At 38.0% G+C, this 19141-nt stretch overlaps 2 protein-coding genes across 4 annotated transcripts in view; both read right to left on the bottom strand.

The window, feature by feature from the left end:
* Window positions 1-2552: 2552 nt before the first annotated feature.
* clk4b (CDC-like kinase 4b) lies at window positions 2553-12633 on the bottom strand. Of its 3 annotated transcripts, XM_034022346.3 has the most exons (13): window positions 12480-12633; window positions 9847-10004; window positions 8745-9018; window positions 7696-7786; window positions 7275-7338; window positions 6363-6479; window positions 4701-4867; window positions 4484-4578; window positions 4265-4394; window positions 3787-3869; window positions 3326-3405; window positions 3136-3226; window positions 2553-2937 (listed from the first exon to the last, which is right to left on the bottom strand). In XM_034022346.3, the coding sequence occupies exons 2-13, from the start codon at window positions 10002-10004 to the stop codon at window positions 2791-2793; spliced, it is 1497 nt and encodes a 498-aa protein (XP_033878237.3). In that variant the 5' UTR covers window positions 12480-12633; the 3' UTR covers window positions 2553-2790. The 3 variants fall into 3 exon arrangements, with proteins under 3 accessions (XP_033878237.3, XP_033878238.3, XP_033878239.1); XM_034022347.3 differs by lacking the exon at window positions 9847-10004 and having other exon boundaries at window positions 12480-12632; XM_034022348.3 differs by lacking the exons at window positions 7696-7786; window positions 9847-10004; window positions 12480-12633 and having other exon boundaries at window positions 8745-8839.
* Window positions 12634-14282: 1649 nt separating this feature from the next.
* LOC117413325 (ras-GEF domain-containing family member 1C-like) overlaps window positions 14283-19141 on the bottom strand; it is a 57173-nt gene continuing 52314 nt past the window's right edge. Inside the window, exon 14 of the mRNA XM_034022352.3 lies at window positions 14283-17528. Coding sequence (XP_033878243.1) covers window positions 17504-17528 — 25 coding nt within the window. The 3' untranslated portion in view covers window positions 14283-17503. The remainder of the gene's footprint in view (window positions 17529-19141) is intronic.

Raw genomic sequence — 19141 nt, 5'->3', positions numbered from 1 at the left:
AAATCTACATCAAATCAATATTTGGTGTGACCACCCATTGCCTTTAAAACAGCATCAATTCTTCTAGGTACACTTGCACACAGTTTTTGAAGGAACTCGGCAGGTAGGTTGGCCCAAACATCTTGGAGAACTAACCACAGTTCTTCTGTGGATTTAGGCAGCCTCCGTTGCTTCTCTCTCTTCATGTAATCCCAGACAGACTCGATGTTGAGATCAGGGCTCTGTGGGGGTGTCACAAAGACGGACGGAGTGGGTGGCGTCAGACCAGAGCCAGGAAATAAACAACAGAGATTTGGGGTTTTGGTGAAGCTTAAATAAATATATATAAACAAAACGGACTAAACAGTAAACAGACAAACGAGCAGACAAACACAGTGAGTGAGAACACTTATATTTACGTTCGTATTATTTTTACAATTATTCCCTCGTCTCCTATCCCGTTCTCCACTCACGAACACCCAACCCCGAGTGAATGAAACGTGCATCTATTTATACTGTTGTGCTGGGATTCAATTACTAATTAATTATTCACTTGAATCCCAGTACGTGAATTAATTATGTGCAACCTCGTGCGCGCATATTACTTACTTTAAATGCACGTACAGTGATGTGCAATCCCGTGCCTAAATACAATTATACAATTTAAATACCACGTGAAACACAGACCCGTTTATATCCCGTGTACCAATCTCTATACACCAACATTAACACACGCAACATACAACACAGAAATGCACACAGGGGCGGAGCACATTGCCACAGGGGGCCATACCATCACTTCCAGGACTCCTTGTTCTTCTTTACGCTGAAGATAGTTCTTAATGACTTTCGCTGTATGTTTGGGGTCGTTGTCATGCTGCAGAATAAATTTGGGGCCAATCATATGCCTCCCTGATGGTATTGCATGATGGATAAGTATCTGCCTGTACTTCTCAGCATTGAGGAGACCATTAATTCTGACCAAATCCCCAACTCCATTTGCAGAAATGCAGCCCCAAACTTGCAAGGAACCTCCACCATGCTTCACTGTTGCCTGCAGACACTCATTCGTGTACCGCTCTCCAGCCTTTCGGCGAACAAACTGCCTTCTGCTACAGCCAAATATTTCAAATTTTGATTCATCAGTCCAGAGCACCTGCTGCCATTTTTCTGCACCCCAGTTCCTGTGTTTTTGTGCATAGTTGAGTCGCTTGGCCTTGTTTCCACGTCGGAGGTATGGCTTTTTGGCCGCAAGTCTTCCATGACGGCCACTTCTGACCAGACTTCTCCAGACAGTAGATGGGTGTACCAGGGTCCCACTGTTTTCTGCCAATTCTGAGCTGATGGCACTGCTGGACATCTTCCGATTGCGAAGGGAAGTAAGCATGATGTGTCTTTCATCTGCTGCAAGTTTCCTTGGCCGACCGCTGCGTCTATGTTCCTCAACGTTGCCCGTTTCTTTGTGCTTCTTCAAAAGAGCTTGGACAGCACATCTGGAAACCCCTGTCTGCTTGAAATTTCTGCCTGGGAGAGACCTTGCTGATGCAGTATAACTACCTTGTGTCTTGCTGCTGTGCTCAGTCTTGCCATGGTGTATGACTTTTGACAGTAAACTGTCTTCAGCAACCTCACTTTGTTAGCTGAGTTTGGCTGTTCCTCACCCAGTTTTATTCCTCCTACACAGCTGTTTCTGTTTCAGTTAATGATTGTGTTTCAACCTACATATTGAATTGATCATTAGCACCTGTTTGGTATAATTGTTTAATCATACACCTGACTATATGCCTACAAAATCCCTGACTTTGTGCAAGTGTACCTAGAAGAATTGATGCTGTTTTGAAGGCAAAGGGTGGTCACACCAAATATGGATTTGATTTAGATTTTTCTTCTGTTCACTCACTTTGCATTTAGTTAATTGATAAATATAATCTATTAACATGTCTATTTTTGAAAGCATTCTTACTTTACAGTATTTTTCCACACCTGCCTAAAACTTTTGCACAGTACTGTATGTAACAGAAAAATTAAGTAAAAGTTTTCCCTTGTCCCAACAGTATTCCGCCATTTATAAAAAAAAACACCTAAATGGAAATGAAATAGAAAAAGTCGGACAAATATGTTGCAACTTAATTGTCTTCTACATAAAAGATATGTTCCCTAGTTAATGAAAACACCAACATACTGAACAACTCAACCAAGGTTTCTAATAAAACTTGTTAAGTTGAGCCAATCATGCATTATGTTTTTGCTGCTACCTACAGAGAAATGCTATATTATGCTATGCAACAGAGCTGTAATTTCTTTTAATCGCTCATGTATAATTTCCTAAGATTTTATAATCTATTGTCCTACCCCTTTAGAAAATGGGATAAAACAGCAACCTTCCTCTCAGGAATGACAAAATTCACATCAACATTCTCTGCACCAAATCTGAACTTTGTGGACAAAATGCAAATGTGTAGTGCATCTATATGCTTCTAGACAACCTAAATATCCTGACACACCAGTACTATAAGGATCATGTTATTAGATAGCACCCCCCCCCCCCCCCCCCAAATAAAATGTGAACACAGTTTTTAGTTGAAGTTTTATTGTGAAAGTTACACATTGTACAAAGTTACATCAGACAAAAATGTATCTTGTGGATAGAAATGCAAATAATCATAATCATTACATAACTACCTAGATACACAATAATTTAAACCACTAGCTTTTAACAGAACACAATGACTATTTCAAGGCAGACTGACACAGTCCATGTAATCTCCTCTGGAGAATCTCAAATTGGGTATGCAGTTGTTTTTTAAATAGTTACACTTTTGCTTTGCGTACAATATCAAAAAAAGGATGCTTCATGGCTTCACTCAGTGTAATTCTTTTCAGAGGATCGTATTCTAACATTTTTCTGATAAGGTCAAATAGTTTTTCATGGTCTGGATTTTTAGAAGCCATGTAATTCTGAAAAGACAAAACAAACAGAAATAATTATATTGGTATTAATCTACAAGCAAACATTCAGAAACACTGCCTTTGTAAAGTGTATTATCCCACAGTAGAAGTCCAATGACCCAAGCAACAAATATTGCCATAATTTAAGATTCCCATTGGATAGCAGTTAAAGATTTTCTATTTGTTTTTTTCTATCTGATCTCTTACCTTAAGAGGTCTGCAATGCTTCCTAACATATCTGCCCGAGGAACTGTATTCATCCCAGTCTAATCGGTCTCGATGAACATACCTTCGTTTCCTTAAAAGAAAAAGGACATTAGCAATTAGCCAGGTTCTGTTAGCTTTAGCACATATAAAATCACACCATTCAATGGAAACATTTAATAAATTCACTTACTTGGTCTTCTGCAGCATGTGGGTCGGTATTGGTCCCAGAACTCTTTCCATCATGGCAAGATGTTCTTTACTGTCATGTGTCTGTAACAAAGACATGTATTTATTTTTTATACACAGACTTCACATGGGTGATAAAACATTGCCTCTTAGCAGATGTACCTGAATGTGTGTGGTGTGACCAAGTAAAACTGCAATTAAGCAATGCAGTTTGTGCTGCCTTATGCACCACGCTCTTTTGAAATTTAAGAAAAACATCACCCCATCACCCCAAATGCTTTAGATGTAGCATTTGTTACTGAAAAAAGGCACCCCGAACTTAGGAAAACACAGGGAATCCAAATGGGTGATTAAGAACAATTGTTTTAAACAAGAATACCGTTTCACTGAAAACTGTTTGCATCCACGGCTGTGACACTGAAGCCTGTGTACAATTCAATAATTAACTTGGTAAATAAGACTGACCTGGAACAGTGTTAATCCAAGATAATATTCAATTAAAATGCATCCAAGGCTCCAGACATCACAAGACTGATTCCATCCTAATTCTGGAAGAAAGATTAAAAAGAGGGGCATTTATAACTAAATGCAATAGTCAATGACTACACAGTAACCCTAAATATATCTAACTATGGTATTCAGCAGCATGCTTTTCTATTTAAAATATGGTAAAAACAGAAACTGAACATGCAAGTGAACCAGTCAATTAGATTGTAATATTTCTAAAAATGAAATTTCTTAAATTATCAAATCACAAGCTTTTTGTCCACTTTTGGATCTGCATGTGGGGCACCTAGTCTATTATTATTATTATTATTATTATTATTATTATTATTTTTTATTTCTTAGCAGATGCCCTTATCCAGGGCGACTTACAATAGTAAGCAAATACATTAAGTGTTACAATACAAGTCTATATGCTTCATGCAATAAAACACCTCACCTAGAATGACCTCAGGAGCTCTGTAATGCCTTGTTGACACCACAGAGCTATGGTGCTCATGATCATATGTTGCATTACCAAAGTCTACAATCTTGACATCCGGGTTCTTCAATGTTCTTTCATCCCGTTTCTAAAGCAAAAAAAAAAAGACATCCTCCCCCCATCAGAAACACAAATAATGTGGAGGAAAAACTACTAACATTTGACAAAAACATTTACCATTTTGGCATTGTATTCCATGATGTAATCAGAGTTTAGAAAGAGAATATTCTCAGGCTTAAGGTCTGTGTGCGTCAGCTTGTTCCGATGTAAAACTAAGGATATATAAAAAAAAATTACATTTAAGTAAATATGAGTGGGTTTCTCTCGTCTAACATTACATCCTACCACACATACTGTTTAATCCTATACATACTGAGATACAAAGCATACTTACAGTGAATAGCTCTGAAGATCTGGTATGCCATGTGTCTGATCTGATCTAGTGGGAAAGGCATGAAGCTATTCTCCTTTAGAAAGTCATAGGTACTAAGCCCAAGCAATTCAAACACAATACAGACATGGCCATGGTGATCAAACCAATCCAGCATTCGCACACAGGGGCTAAAAGAGAAAATATGAAGTTTCAGGATTTTTTAAAACAATTTGGAACAGTTATCCTTACATCTTTATGGAGTTAACTAAATTACTACACTCCTGTCTTGAAGCTATAGTGAGGCAGGTGAAAAGAAGCAACTTTACATGAAGGAATTACACACACACACAAAGTGCTGGGACAAATATTTTTGACATGTATTCGGATACAAGAATCAGATGTTCATATTCGCTAGAAATGACAAATACCTTGCACTTATTTACTGCCTCGGCAGAAATTGGGCAAGTTTAAAAAATGGCAAATGAAAAAAACCTGTGATATGGGAGATAGATCTCTCAATTCAATTTCAATTTCAAGTGCTTTATTGGCATGACTGATTTTTCACAAGTATTGCCAAAGCAATGATGGGTAAATTCCATCTTTACAATGAACATTTAAAACTTTTAAACTTTTAAAAATAAAATAAAAACAGTACTTCAAACACATCACAACAACAATAATAATAATAATAATAATAACAATAATGATATACATTAATATATGTATTCTATAACATTTATTTATTTATTTATTTATCTTTTCCTCCGTGTGAGGCGCCTCAGTGTCACTCCCTGTCCCTCAGGCTGTGGCAGGCGCTTGTGTACTGGGCTGCCACTTTTATACAGCTTGTCTGCTCTCCGAGGAGGATGGGGAGTTTATCTGGGTCTGGCAAGTCTGAGAAGTCTATGCAAAGATTTTGTATTTTTGGGAAGAAGGCTTCCCTTATATTCTTATATTTTGTGCACTGCAGTAAAAAGTGTATCTGTCTCGACCTGATTGAGCTGACAGTGATCACACAACCTGTCCTCTTTGGGCAGCCATGTCTGCCTGAGTCGGCCCTTCTCGATGGCCAGGCTGTGCTCACTGAGCCAGTACTTTGTTAAGGTCTGTCTCTGTTTACTGTTTTTCACCCTGGTCAGGTATTCAGCCAGAGTGTAGTGTCTTTTTAGGGCCAGTTTGCTTTGTGTTTTAGTGTGTGTGTCCCAATAAATAAGATATTCTTGTTTGTTTTGTGCTATAATTTGGGTGTAATTAATTAATTAATTCTCTCTCTTATAATGAAAACATGTCTGGCCATTGTTTACTGTGAAGAAACAGCAATGGCAAGGAATGAAAAAAGCAAAAATAAATAAAATGTCGTGTCAACTTTATGTACTACTTTAGCATCCTTTGTTTTGTAGTTAATTTACTTGTTCTACTTTAACGTTACATATAACATCTTGCTGTAAAATACAGGCACACACAGGGGCCACACCCCCCTGCCCCTGCTGCTATGCTGTCTCTGCCTGTATTCTAGCAATATTATTACTTTTTGAAAACTAACGAATATCCAAATAAATATTTAAATTATGAGCGAATACCTTAACGTGAAAATCCTGTGTTCGTCGCAGCACTAATTTAACAATTATTTATTTATTTATATATACATACACACAAAAATAAATAAATAAAAACAGAACTTACTATTTCCTGTCAAAGTCTAGAGAATTGATCTGCTCTAGCACTTCAACTTCAGATCGGGCAGCTTCCCGATATCGATCAACATTTTTAATGATCTTCAGTGCCACATGATTACCCCCTCTATAGAAAAACAAAAACATACAATGTCACACTGTTCAGGCCTGGTTAAAAATTAAAGCTACAAAAGACATTTGTAAACATGTACATTAATCAACCCTTAGCGGTCCATTTATTCTGCGCGTCTCAGGCCAAATTTATTTTCACAGGTGCAGTTTATTTTAGACGCGCTTTTAGACTGTTTAAAAGGCACTGCATATCAACAGGACACTCAGTACTGCCCCACCCCTTGATCGCTGTATTTTTCACATACCTCTTCATAGTCGTGCATACATACTCGTTTCATCACCAAACTCCTCAATAATGCGATCCAAGTCATTATTTTATTACTAACCATCTCAAAAAGCTCTGCAAATGTCTAATATTCTTTGCATGCTGGATGCAGAAGCAGCTATCTTGCTTGTTTATGGCCGTGTTATCTTTTTGGTGCCGGGGCTATGTGTATTGCTCAGATCCACCCCCTTTTTTCGGCTTCTCTCGGCTCCTATCAGTCTCACTCGGCCATTGAATGGCTTTCTCGACTTTTTCCGGAGAAAAAAAAACGACTAAAGGTCTGTGTTTTGATGATGTCGGACAGGGTCCGACATTGGACCGGAAAGGGAAAATTGTAATGTTGGACCTGGTCCGACATAGGACCGCAAAGGGTCAACGACAGTAAAATAAGATATTGTTCAAAATGGTTGATTGTGTTAATCTAGGGATGAAATGTGTAATGTTAATAAATGGTTACATTTTGTTTGTTTAAAGTTCTACAGAAAGTTTATATTTAAAAAACAAAAATAAAAAATAAAAACTTACTTATAATCTTTGCACTCCACAACTTTCCCAAAGGCTCCTTCTCCTAAAGTGCAAACAATCTCATCTAAAGAGATAAACAGTTTATAATTAGAGTACATGCAAGAAAGTTTAAGTTCACATAAAATCACCAGAATACACAACTAATAAGGCTAGCATTCATTGCACATTTGGATAACTTGTGCGTAGGTATTTCCTCCATTAATTTATTTTACACTGTGCTTTAAAAATGTCTAAATATTGGTTAAAAAAACAAAACAAAAACACAAAATCCCTAATGCGTACTGTTTTGCTATTACTAAAATAAACATTTATTTTTAAATGCTAGAAAGAAAAAAAAGACAGCCAAAACATATCCCTATCATGCCCCCATTTTATCCTACACTAACATTGTTCTGAAAAAAGTTACAAAAATATTCTATACATCTTGCTCTTAGCATGTCTCCACTGTGATAGATCAGGTGCCCCTCCTCATCATCCTCAACACTCCTGGATCTTTTCCTGCGGGGACTCCTCTGCAAACGTCAAGTAGCCGGCACCAACGTCATCAAAAACCAGAGTGAATTCAGGGCAGAACGCGCCATTCATTCATTCAGCAGGAAGATATTCAGGCATTCAGATAACGCGCCAGGCCATGGGTGGTTGGCAGGAGCAAATTCAAATTCATCCCCCAGAAATGCACAGGGCCACATAGTTTGTGTTACAGAAGAAAAACATGGCAACAAATTTTCAGATAATATTCTTCTCAAAATAGCAATGCAACAAATGAAAACAATACAAAAAAACCCACAACATTAACGTTTCTTCCGAGGTTGAGATCTTCATTGTTTTTTTTTGTTTTTTTAAAAGTTATAACTACATACTCTGGGGAAGATTTCCAAAGACCAATGGAATAGGTTTCCCATAAGTTGCCTTGATATTGCATGCCTTTGTATGGCGCCAATTATTGCAAGTAAAATCCCATTTTAATACAGATTATCTGTAGACCTCCAGTGCATGATTAATCAACAAGCTGTAACCCAATTTGTTCATAGTGCAAGGATGGATGCAAGACCCTCACTGCACAGCTGTTTTATTACCATGAGTTTAATCATACAAGAGCAAGCAAAATCTTAGTTGTTACAAACTCAAGACGTATGCAATTAAGCTCAGAGTTCAGGGATTCAAACAGCTCTATACTGTAGCGAAAGTCTTCTATTTCCATCCCAGAGGTCACAAGGTAAAAACTCCTGACACTAAAATTGAACTGTCAATAACGGAAGGCCTACTAGCTCAACGGCTTATGTTTTTACACACAACCTGCCCCTTTAAAATGCTGGTCATATTTAGACATGTTTTCTTTATAGTATTGCAATATTGTGTTAACATTGCTTGGATAAAGTACCAAAAAAAATATACAAAACTGCTTAATCATAGCTCTAACCATAAACATCTAAAGACAATCCTAGCTAGACATGCTGAAAACTTTCATACCGAGTGTGAAGGGCGGTTGACGTGGCTTCTGTGTTTTCTCTGTCTCCTGGGTCGACTGCTTCTTCTGCTTCTCCCACTTCTTCGGCTTATCCCACTTCTACCGCTTATCCCACTTCTACCGCTTCTCCCAGAGGATTTGCTATAATGGTGCCAGTCTCGATCCCTATAATGTTCATTTTCATACCCAGGCGAGTACTCTTTGCTACATTCACAAACCCGCTTCTTCTCTTTGCAGTCCATTTGCTCATTCAATGTCTTGGCCTCCAGGTAATGACTACAAAATGCAAAAATGTCACGATAAAAGTTCATAGTTTAGAGTCTAGCTTCTGTGTAGCATTTTGCTTAATATTTTAAACCGATATTTATTATAAAGTCTCATTAACTGTTCAGATTTACTGATTTTCACCAACAGGTATTATTTCCTTTATTTCATAGGCATATACAAAAGATTATTGAAATACACAATTACCACTGTGTTGCCCCATGGCAGTTTGAAGGTTATGTTTCAATACAGTTGGAGGATCTTGCACAGAGTCTGAAGGAGCAGCAACCTCACCCACAAAGTCATATTTTTTTTTATTTTAAAGTGGATTTCACAATGAAGCAATTATGCCTAATAACACAAAGAAATATCTGAAATTGACCCAAATTATGAAATTAGCCATAACTGGTACTAATGTATGTTTGCAATCAAAAACCATTTTGAAAGATGTAATTGTGTATGTTTGAGTACAATTACGGACCCCTACAAATTGAAATACCCACATTATACATGTACTGGAAATTGCACCACTGCAAACAACTGAAGACCATGACATTCTGGCTGCTGTCCTGGTTTCAGTCAGGGCTCTGAAAGGTAAGTGCATTCTGGGCTACTATATTTAGATACACTGTATGCCACGCCCTGTGCTATGATTAAGTGTTTCTGAAGCAGGATCATTTCTGTTGTACAAAACTGACAAAAAAGTGTTTTTGTGGTTGACATATTTAACCCGTTTATTGTTTCTAAAACACAGATAATGCATTTTGAAAGTGGCTGCAGTACGCATTTTCTATTTTAATAGTCTGAATTCATCACTCATGACCAAGGTATTTGACTTACCAGTCAGTAATTTTAACTAGACGTTGATGTTTACGGGGTTTATTTTCTCTCTCACTGCTATGAGACTGTTTTCTGCGCTTGCAACTGCTACCGAACTTCTGATCCCAACTGCCGTCAACAGCCCACTCTGGAGAGTATGATCGCTTTGAGTGCCGCATCTAAAAAAAAAAAAAGGCACAACGTCAAAAACTACAACTTCCGACAAAAAAAAAGTTCATACAAATCGACTAGTTGAGGGCTCTGCGGTGCACCCAATCAATTTTGTTTATTTTTGTTGTTGGTGGTGCGACCATTTTGGTTTTAGGCTTACGTGGGTGACGAATGGTTTCACGATCTCAAACTCATCACTTAGGCTACGATTTCGGCACATTGATTTTTAGTACATTTCACCGGTGAGTTGCAGAAAAAAACAAAGAATTCACGGTAAGGCCACCAAATAATGTACTTTCAACTACATCAACATACACAAGAACTTTTAAATACACCAAAAAAAACAAACAAAAAACAACACTATTGCTTTTGACTGCTTACAAGTTTAAATGTTAGAATACAAAACTTAGTTAAAAGGTATTTTCACACCAACTTAACTTTATAATACTGTAAAAAAAAAATAAACTGTTCTTCCTATTTATGTGTGCGTCCAGTGTAAATGTACATACATATACAAGATCAGAATGTCAAATAATTGTTTTTATTACCGTGTTCAAAATGAAACGGTATATATATATTGTTTTTCAATAAGAACGAGACGTTTAATTGGTTGTTTGAGTAGCCTACAGAGCACTGCCCCTTTAAAAATAAAAACAAAGAGTTGAAAAGCACACAGATCACATATTAATATTTGTGAAGATGCAAGCCCACTTTGTTTAAAAAATAAACTAAAAAGCGCTGTATATATGTGAAGATCACAAACGATAACACGATCTGTGTTCATTTACATGCTCGCTCAGTGACAAAATACAAATCTCATTCGCTGACCAAGTTACACTTAAATGCTGCGTGCGTGCATACACAACCAAACAATTTCGATACTCGCACATTTGTATTTTCAGTGCATGACATACTGCATTTTTAAAGTAAATAAAGTGCCTAACCAAATGTGTGTTTTACATCCATTTCCAAGATTTCACTGACTTTGATTTCCCCAAATTCCGTGACAAAATCGTAGCCTTACTTATCACTGTGTATATGGGATTGTAGTGCAGTGTATCATTATTCCAACCGCTAGGACTTTAAAAACCGCATACCCCACCACTAGCGTTACCAATATGCGTGCAACGACACGCGCTTTTGATAACTAACAAGCCGTGCAAGTTATAAGGACGTTAAGAAACATCCACTAAAAAAAAAAAAAAAAGTAATAACATAACCGTTTCTTTTTAGTTTCCATCGCAGTCAGTCAGGCTTGTACTGTATTCTATGTACAGTACTGGAAGACGTAAAAATGAAGATTCCTCTAGGGCATGTCTGCAGGTAACTGCATTCTAAATAAATAAATGCATAATAATAAAAGCACATTTGTAAATGCGCCTAATATTAGTGAGTGCGTGCCTAGACAGTTTACATTAGAAAAACGTAAGCTTAAGGCCCTGTATTGACGGGTGCAGACTGGCAGAATTTGACCCTCAACTGTGCAATCAAAAACGTTCTAGGAGAAATTACAAAAAAGTTTGTTGATAAAATTAAAACCCTCTTAAAACGAAATTGATGAACGTAAACTGTTTTTATAAACAGCACCTGTAAAAAAGTAAACAATATGTACGGCCTAAATGTTACACAGCAAATACAATATGGTAATAATTATTTTGGCGAATTGTGTTAGTGTATTTATTTTTTTAAAAATTTTATTTTATTATTATTTTTTGTTAAATTTGGGCTCATATGCGCCTATGGAAAAAGGTTAGCGTAACACTAGCCAAGTCGACTGTACTAGGGCTTTATGTGATCAAGGAGACGGAGTCACTAGTATTTGGCAAGCCACGTCTCCATTTTGTACACAAAGGAGTTTACCCTTCAGCTGAGTCCAAATACAATGACGTATTTGAAACCAGAATACTCAGTTATTGAGTTAAATGTCAGTTGTTGGGTTGTTTTTTTCGGAGTATGTAGACATTTAAGACAATGCACGTCATTTTATATTACATCACCACAGACAACTAGTACTAACCTTATTCAAATACACCTATACTGATATTCAAAAAGTCAGATTAATTTCAGTATACCGGTAACTTACCAAGACAGACAGAAAATTACATTTTAAAATGATGCATCACTTTGACATGGAACGCTTTGTTTGACGTAAAGTATGTGTGGGGGAGGGGTGGGCTTTATCTTTTAATAAGTACAACAATACCGATTGCACGCATTTTACTCGACTCAATAGACAAGTGTTTTACATGCTAAACAAATACTCTTGATAAAACGTGATCATGTTATAGATTTATATATATATATAGATTTTTATATATATATATTATATATATATATATATATCGATAATAACCGAGTTGTTATTTTTTTTTTCCGCCTCGAGGCCTTCCCGTCTGTCTTTTGTCTAGTTGAACCTTTCTTCAGAAAATTATTTTCCAGCAAATACAAGTACATCTCGTGCTCATTTAAAGCATCTCACTTACCTCTGCGTCAGCTATTTGAAGTTCAAACCAATAACCCGCTTTCTGCGTTTAAAAACAGGTTTAAAAACCTCACGATAACCTCCCCTCACCAACAAACAGTCTTAAAATGGCGACGAGACAAGTTTCTCAAAAAACATGTCAACGTCACGCCACGTGACTAAACTGCAGTCATGCGTGACAATGGTGTTGATGTCACCCGAGCAACGCCTCATGGGATTTGTAGTTGTATTTTTGCTTTCACCCTCAAAGGTGGGTGTTGGGGCAGTATTCAGCATTTTGTTTACAGGCCCCTTTCGTTTTTAGGACGTTTACAACCACGCATAAAAATGAATGCACATTGCGGAGTGTACACTAACAGCAAGTCCTTCAGTCTGAAGTTCAGGAGCTAGTATTTCGGCGAACATACCACAAAGCATTTTGGGATATTGGAGGACACACTGAAAATGTGGTACGATATTACAGCGTCCACACTTCTGATAAACCGCACTACCTGACGCGAGACAATGTTTTGAGGTGGTCTCGATTACGGTATTAAACGCTGTAGACGCAAACCGTATTTAACACTTTTAAGCCGGTTTAAAGGCACAGTGTGCACAGGGCCTAAAGAATTGTGGCATCCAGCTAACTGGAACAAATATGAAAAATCCCAAAATGTATTGCCAGCTTTTATGAAACTGAACTATTCATAACCAAAAAGTATATAACATGATTTGAAATATTCTAGAAAAAAAAGTGTCAAAACGTTTGCAACAAAACCAGTTTCATCCTTATTCAGTTTATTCAACTTAACCAGTTGTCTGCCAAGGCTTGATTAGTGTCTTTATACGAGCATGTGCACAACTGGTATTGCCAGTAAAAACTAAATCATTTTACATATTTTTCTATGGCAAGCAACTAGAACTGATAAGCAGCTCCTGGACTAGCTGTTTTGGATGAAGGACTCAGAATATACACAGGCTTTATGTCTTTCCAGTTTTTGGTTTTTCTGCAAGCTTACGTTAAAATAAAAGCTTAGTAGATCTATCCCCTTTTCTGCCTGACAAACTATTTTTTCTGAGTAATAAATATAGTGGTGTCAGTCCGTCTTCCATCTCTCTTTTTAAACCCTGTTGCTAACAATGTGAGAAACCCAAATCAAAATGAACTCTAACTCCCAGAAGCCACTGGAATTCCTCCATGCTTTGGCTCACCAATATGGTTCCAAGCCTGCTTGTGCTGATGTTAGGGGTCCACACAGTGCTGCATCATCTCAGAATTCACAGACTGGCCCTTACTTTGCCTCCTGACACAGTCATTGGTAAAATATGTTGCTTTTGGTGGGTAAAAGAAACACATGTTACAGCAAACGTATTCCTTTTAAAATATGACGTGCAATACTACATTAGGTTAAAGTAAGTTCTCGGTCGCCATGCCTTATTCTCAGGAAATTAGGTACACTTGCACTTCCTGGTTCATTACATCCCAACAGTGTCTTCTGGGACAAAGAATGTTACCGGCTGAAAGCATGTCAATCAATAGGACAAGCAGCTGGTTGGTTAATAACAAGAAGGAAGCCATTGAAGGGGTGGGCACAATTTCACTTTCCATGTGAAATGACCAAGAAGTGCAAATCTAACATGGCCTCAAAACAGATTTCTTTAAATATAGTATAGTAACAGATATAAAAATAAAAATAAAAATACTGTCATGTTTCTTTCAAAACGGCACATTCCAGACACGTAGTGAAAGGAAGTGCATTATGGAACTATTTTCTAAGCTACAATCAATTTATGCACAACATTCACAAAGAAAAAAAAAGTGTAAGACAGTTTACTTCTTTATTCACATTGACAGAGAAACAAAATCTCCCACATCTTGACTATAGCTCAATTGATTCCATTCACTTTACAAATTTGTTTTAGAAATTAGTGACATTTCAGGCAAAACTGTTAAAACACAGTATAACAATTACACATTCAGTATATAAATCCTATACACAGACAAGTTAGCACGAAGCAAGGGTTAAAGTGGTGGATAAAGCAGTACAGGAACTCAGGCAGTTTACCAGGGAATTGTGAAATGCACACTCCTCAAAAGAAAGGCAACATGATCGTCAATGAATAAATACTGCTGTTACTGAGGTCACACGGAGAAAAACAGAATCTTTCTAATTTCCTTTTTATTTCATAGATTCAGTAGTTCAGAGCCTACAAAATGTTACTGCCAAGTCACTACTGTATTAATGTACTACTACTGTATAACTAAAGCCAGACTGGGCAGTACCAGGTTTATTAGGTACCATAGTGTAGTTCTTTTAAGCCCTACTGCATTCACTACTTGAGGTTATCCAACAAATTATTGATTTATTAGCAGCAGTCAAATAGCACACGGTTAGTTGTAGTTTATAAATATCCAATTAGGATATCGTTTAGTAGTACTAATGGGGTACAGCTATCCCATCAATGGCAATAAAACATCAATACAGTGGTCCTGTACTAAGAGCCAATGGCAGCACAAGAACAGCAGTGTATGAGACTGCCATTAGAAACATGGTTCCACAGTGGACATTTCTTCATATACCAATAATAAACTGCCCAATGTGCACTAGCAATCCACTGCTGTACAGGACCTTGTGAGATGACCACCGTGGAATATTTGTTCCAAAGGCATCATGTTGCCATTACTGGTAATGCTATGATCTTCTAATAATACTCTTATAATAGTATCCCCAATGATGTAATTGGAATTGTCATGTAGGGGACAACTTAATTTTAAGAACTATGTACTTCTAAAGGGATGTAATACATAGATAGTACAAACTTAGTACCTGTGCAGTATTTTTTAGGGAGGGTATAAGAGGAGTGTCCATCAACAAGTTCCTGCTCACACACACCGCTGGCTCAGAGGTTACAAACAACAAGGGAGTCCATCAACAATCCCAACATAGCAGGATTACAAACTCAGGGGTTATATCAATACATGAGAGTTCAGGATCCATCTCACAAACAGCTATGGAAGTGGTAGGGTTCCTCATGCTTCTCTCAGGGTGATTACAGGTGCAGTTTGCGATGCACAATTAGTGCCCTATTCCAGGGGTTGCATGACAACTAGCAGAAAGAAGATGTCCAGTGTGGTTTTTGGATCAGAAGCAGTCTGTACATGGTGTAAGGCTTGATAACCTTATTGAATCGTGTTACAGTAAACCGCACAGTTTTCCAAACACCAATCAATGTGTTTGGATATACTGTAATAAATCATTATGTACCCCAGATACTATCAGGCATTTTGCATATTTGCCAAAGGATTGTCTGGTAAGGAGTCACAAAAAAGTATGCAATAAATCTGCTAACAAAGATGTTTCCTGCTTATCTTTTATTTAAAAGATACCTATTATTTTTAAAGGTACAGTTTTGATCGGGCTATTGGAGAAAACCTAACGAGCAGAAGACCTATGTTCTCCAACTGCGGGCACGAGAGGAGTCAGCACACATAGAAATAGTCTCTCCCAAATCACCATGACACCTGACAAAGCAGTTGGTTTACATCAACATTTCTGTTAGGCGTTTGGGGTGATTTTGAATGTATCACTTAATACTGGGCACCAGCTTAATCGTACATCTTTATTTCCATTGCCCGTGCTAACAGCATGTATCATTATACAACAAAAACTGGAAGGAGAACAAAACATCCTCTTTTTGTGTATCCATTAGAATGCCTTCTGTCATAGGGGGGCAAACACAGTTTGGGAAGCCCTGCCTCAAGAGACAAGGTCAACTGTACATATTAACTTCTGAATAAAAATAGCTACATTTTTGCTGCAGTTCTATTTAGTGGATTGTGTTTAAGTGTTAGTACTGGTAAACATTTCAAATAGGTTATAATTTACCAAAGAATGTAATCCCATTCGTCATTACAAGCTTAGGGGTAGATTTTAGAAGCTCACAGAGGTATTACGATAGCGTAACACTTAAGGCAATAATGTTTGCGTTTCAAATTGCTTTCTAAAAGCTTGCATCTTCTTGTTTTGTACCTTGTGATAATCTAAAGCAATGTCCAATGTCAGTTATCACAAAAAAACACTGCAACTCCTTTATTTACTCATTAAACCTGCAAATGTGTTTTCCCACAAACCAATTACAGTAAACCTAAGGAGGGGGATTTTAAAAATATATGTACCTTACCTACTATTTCGTTTTTTATCAATGGTTTAGTAACATATTTTTCAAGTGAGTGTCCATTAAGAAAATCATATTAAATGTTACAAACCATGGGAAGTTAAAAAAAAATGATTATACTAAAGACTCCTGTAAATGGAGAAGTTAGCTCTGATCTGTGTTTCTTTTGAAATCAACACTGTAATTTGGTAGGTCCATATTTTACCTATGCTTACATACACAGTTTTACTACTTTAAAAAAAACAATATTTGTTCTGTTTTTACCGGGTCATGAACGGCAAAAGAAAGACTGTTTGCAAGTCAAACCTTTATTTTCCCACAAAGTATTCTCAGAGAAATAACACAACTGAATATCAGTCTTTAAGAGTCTTCTTCCCCCATTTGGAGATGCTCAGCACTGACTCGTAGTCCTCTCCTGCCTCTTAAGTCCAACTTGAATCCAGTAGTTCTGTTCCAATATGAGCATGGGCAAACCAGTGCCCACATTCTCAAAGTTACTTACATTAAAAACATTTAACCATTTAGGAAAAAGAAACAATTGCCTTTGATGCAAATTCGGCATTCTGTAATATTGAGGCTAAATGTAAACAACAACAACAACAACAACAACAACAACAACAACACAACATCCAGTTTATGATACCTCAAGTCCACTCTGGGAGACGACAGTCCAAACATTTACAACGTTTTTAAATACTTCACAAGAGCACTTGGCCCAGGAGAGCAGTATTTTGTTGAGGGCGTCTGGTAGAGGTTTCTGCTGACGAATCCTGTTCATCGTGGTTTAATAAAGTACCTAGGTCCCAGCTAGGCTCTGTCTCTAGTGCAAAGAATGAGTCCCTTTTATCAAAGGTTTTTGCAGTACTGCACTCATGTCTTCCCCAGGATAGTGGATCTGAAAGAAAAATACAAATATAAAAATTCACACATGCCATTTTTGCCACAGGCCTACAAAATGATGTGAAGCATGCACAGTAGAGTCTTGCTTAGCCCAAGCCTGGTAATCCAAACTGACCTGTAATATGAAAAGTGTTGTCACAATGACATTCATCCTGATAGCAGCTGTAGAAACTACACTTTTTATAAAAAAAAAAGGTTAGGTCCTAACACGTACAGTACGGATCAGCAAGTGTTTACTGTACATGAAACAAAATTGCAATTATCTGCCATTCTTGGTTCTAAAATGAGTTTTTTTTTAAAATGTGTAATTTTGTAACATGAAAAGTCTTTGCCTGCCATCGCTAATTCCTGATTTTCATTACATGAGAGTAGCTGTTATGCACTTCATGTTAATATTGGACTCCGCTTTCGCCAAGATAGAATGAGATAGTAGTGGTGGGGACCAACCAATATGTAGATTTGCTTTAATATATAAGTCTTCGGCGCTTTTCCTCCAGGTAATGTGGATTTCCTACAGGCCCTGTGTTGATGGCTGAAGTGCAATGCTGGCTCCAGGGATCAGCCAGTTTGAGCCTCCCTGGCGCATCAGCTCACACAACGGCGGTGATGCTGGCTCCATGGATCAACCAGTGCGGCCTCCCTAGTGCCTCAGCATGGCAACCGTCTGGAAAGGGCTGGGTGGGGCAACTCCCGTCTTCAGTGTTTTGTCGACTAGCCCACGACACCTCAGGAAGGCTTGACAGTGATGCTGGGGTCCCAGCACCACTCCCCTCCACCTTCCACCCAACCCAGCCCACTTTACTTACCTTAGCCATTGGCATCGAGCTGTTGATCTTATTACGCCGTTCTTCCAGTGCTCATGCCAAGCATCTCAGCACCTGGTCATGATGCCAAGTGAAGTGACCCTAGCTCAAAGCCACCTTGCATCCTGTGAGAATGTGCTTCAAGTAGCTGGTGATGAAAACACACGACATGCAGGGTTCTCCTCTACCCACACATTGAGGTTCTGTATGTAGACCCGATTTGGAAGCTGATCCTTCTCTGTTCCATTGTCCACAGGCCTCGCCAATCTCATGCTGTTCCACATTCTCCCATCTCATTTATTGTCTCTGCTTAGCCTGGGACTTCGTCTTCACTCACCTCATCCTCTCCTGCTTTTGCACTTCAGTAGCTAACAACTTCCTCCTTTCAGCTGGAGCTGCTTTGTGTCATCTCGGGGGAGCTGAGCTGAGACCAAGGCCTGCTCTTCCCTGCTGTACTCACCCCATGATATCACTGATAACTTTCTCCCAGTTCTCACTACGTGTGCTCCCTCTTACACACTCGTCACACGATCACTGTCATTTCCAGCTGAACCTTTGCACACTTGAATTCCTCAGTTAGAGCTGAGTCTGGCAGCTGCAGTTTCCTTTTATTGTAGAGTGCTACCCAGCCATTTCCTAAAGTATGAACTTATCAAGGCTTCCAGTTTCTACTGTTCACAGGGAAACACAGTAAGCAGCCACAGCAATCTTGGAAGAAGACCAAACTGAAAGCACCAGACTTTAAAGAGTAAGTTGCGGGTTTCAGAAAATAGACGTTCCCCTTCCTCATGTGTTGCTACAACTG

Source organism: Acipenser ruthenus, chromosome 23 (genome assembly GCF_902713425.1).
Source record: "Acipenser ruthenus chromosome 23, fAciRut3.2 maternal haplotype, whole genome shotgun sequence".
Taxonomy (NCBI): domain Eukaryota; kingdom Metazoa; phylum Chordata; class Actinopteri; order Acipenseriformes; family Acipenseridae; genus Acipenser; species Acipenser ruthenus.
The sequence above is the reverse complement of the archived record's forward strand: the minus strand, read 5'-3'. Positions and strand labels throughout refer to the sequence as shown.

Excerpts from the sequence above, each read along its gene's own strand:
- clk4b (XM_034022346.3), bottom strand. The coding sequence starts at position 10,004 with ATGCGGCACTCAAAGCGATCATACTCTCCAGAGTGGGCTGTTGACGGC. Across the intron at positions 4,579-4,700 it reads GATCTTCAGAGCTATTCACT|TTTTACATCGGAACAAGCTG; the intron begins GTAAGTATGCTT and ends ATATATCCTTAG. Across the intron at positions 4,395-4,483 it reads TGGAATACAATGCCAAAATG|AAACGGGATGAAAGAACATT; the intron begins GTAAATGTTTTT and ends TTTTTGCTTTAG.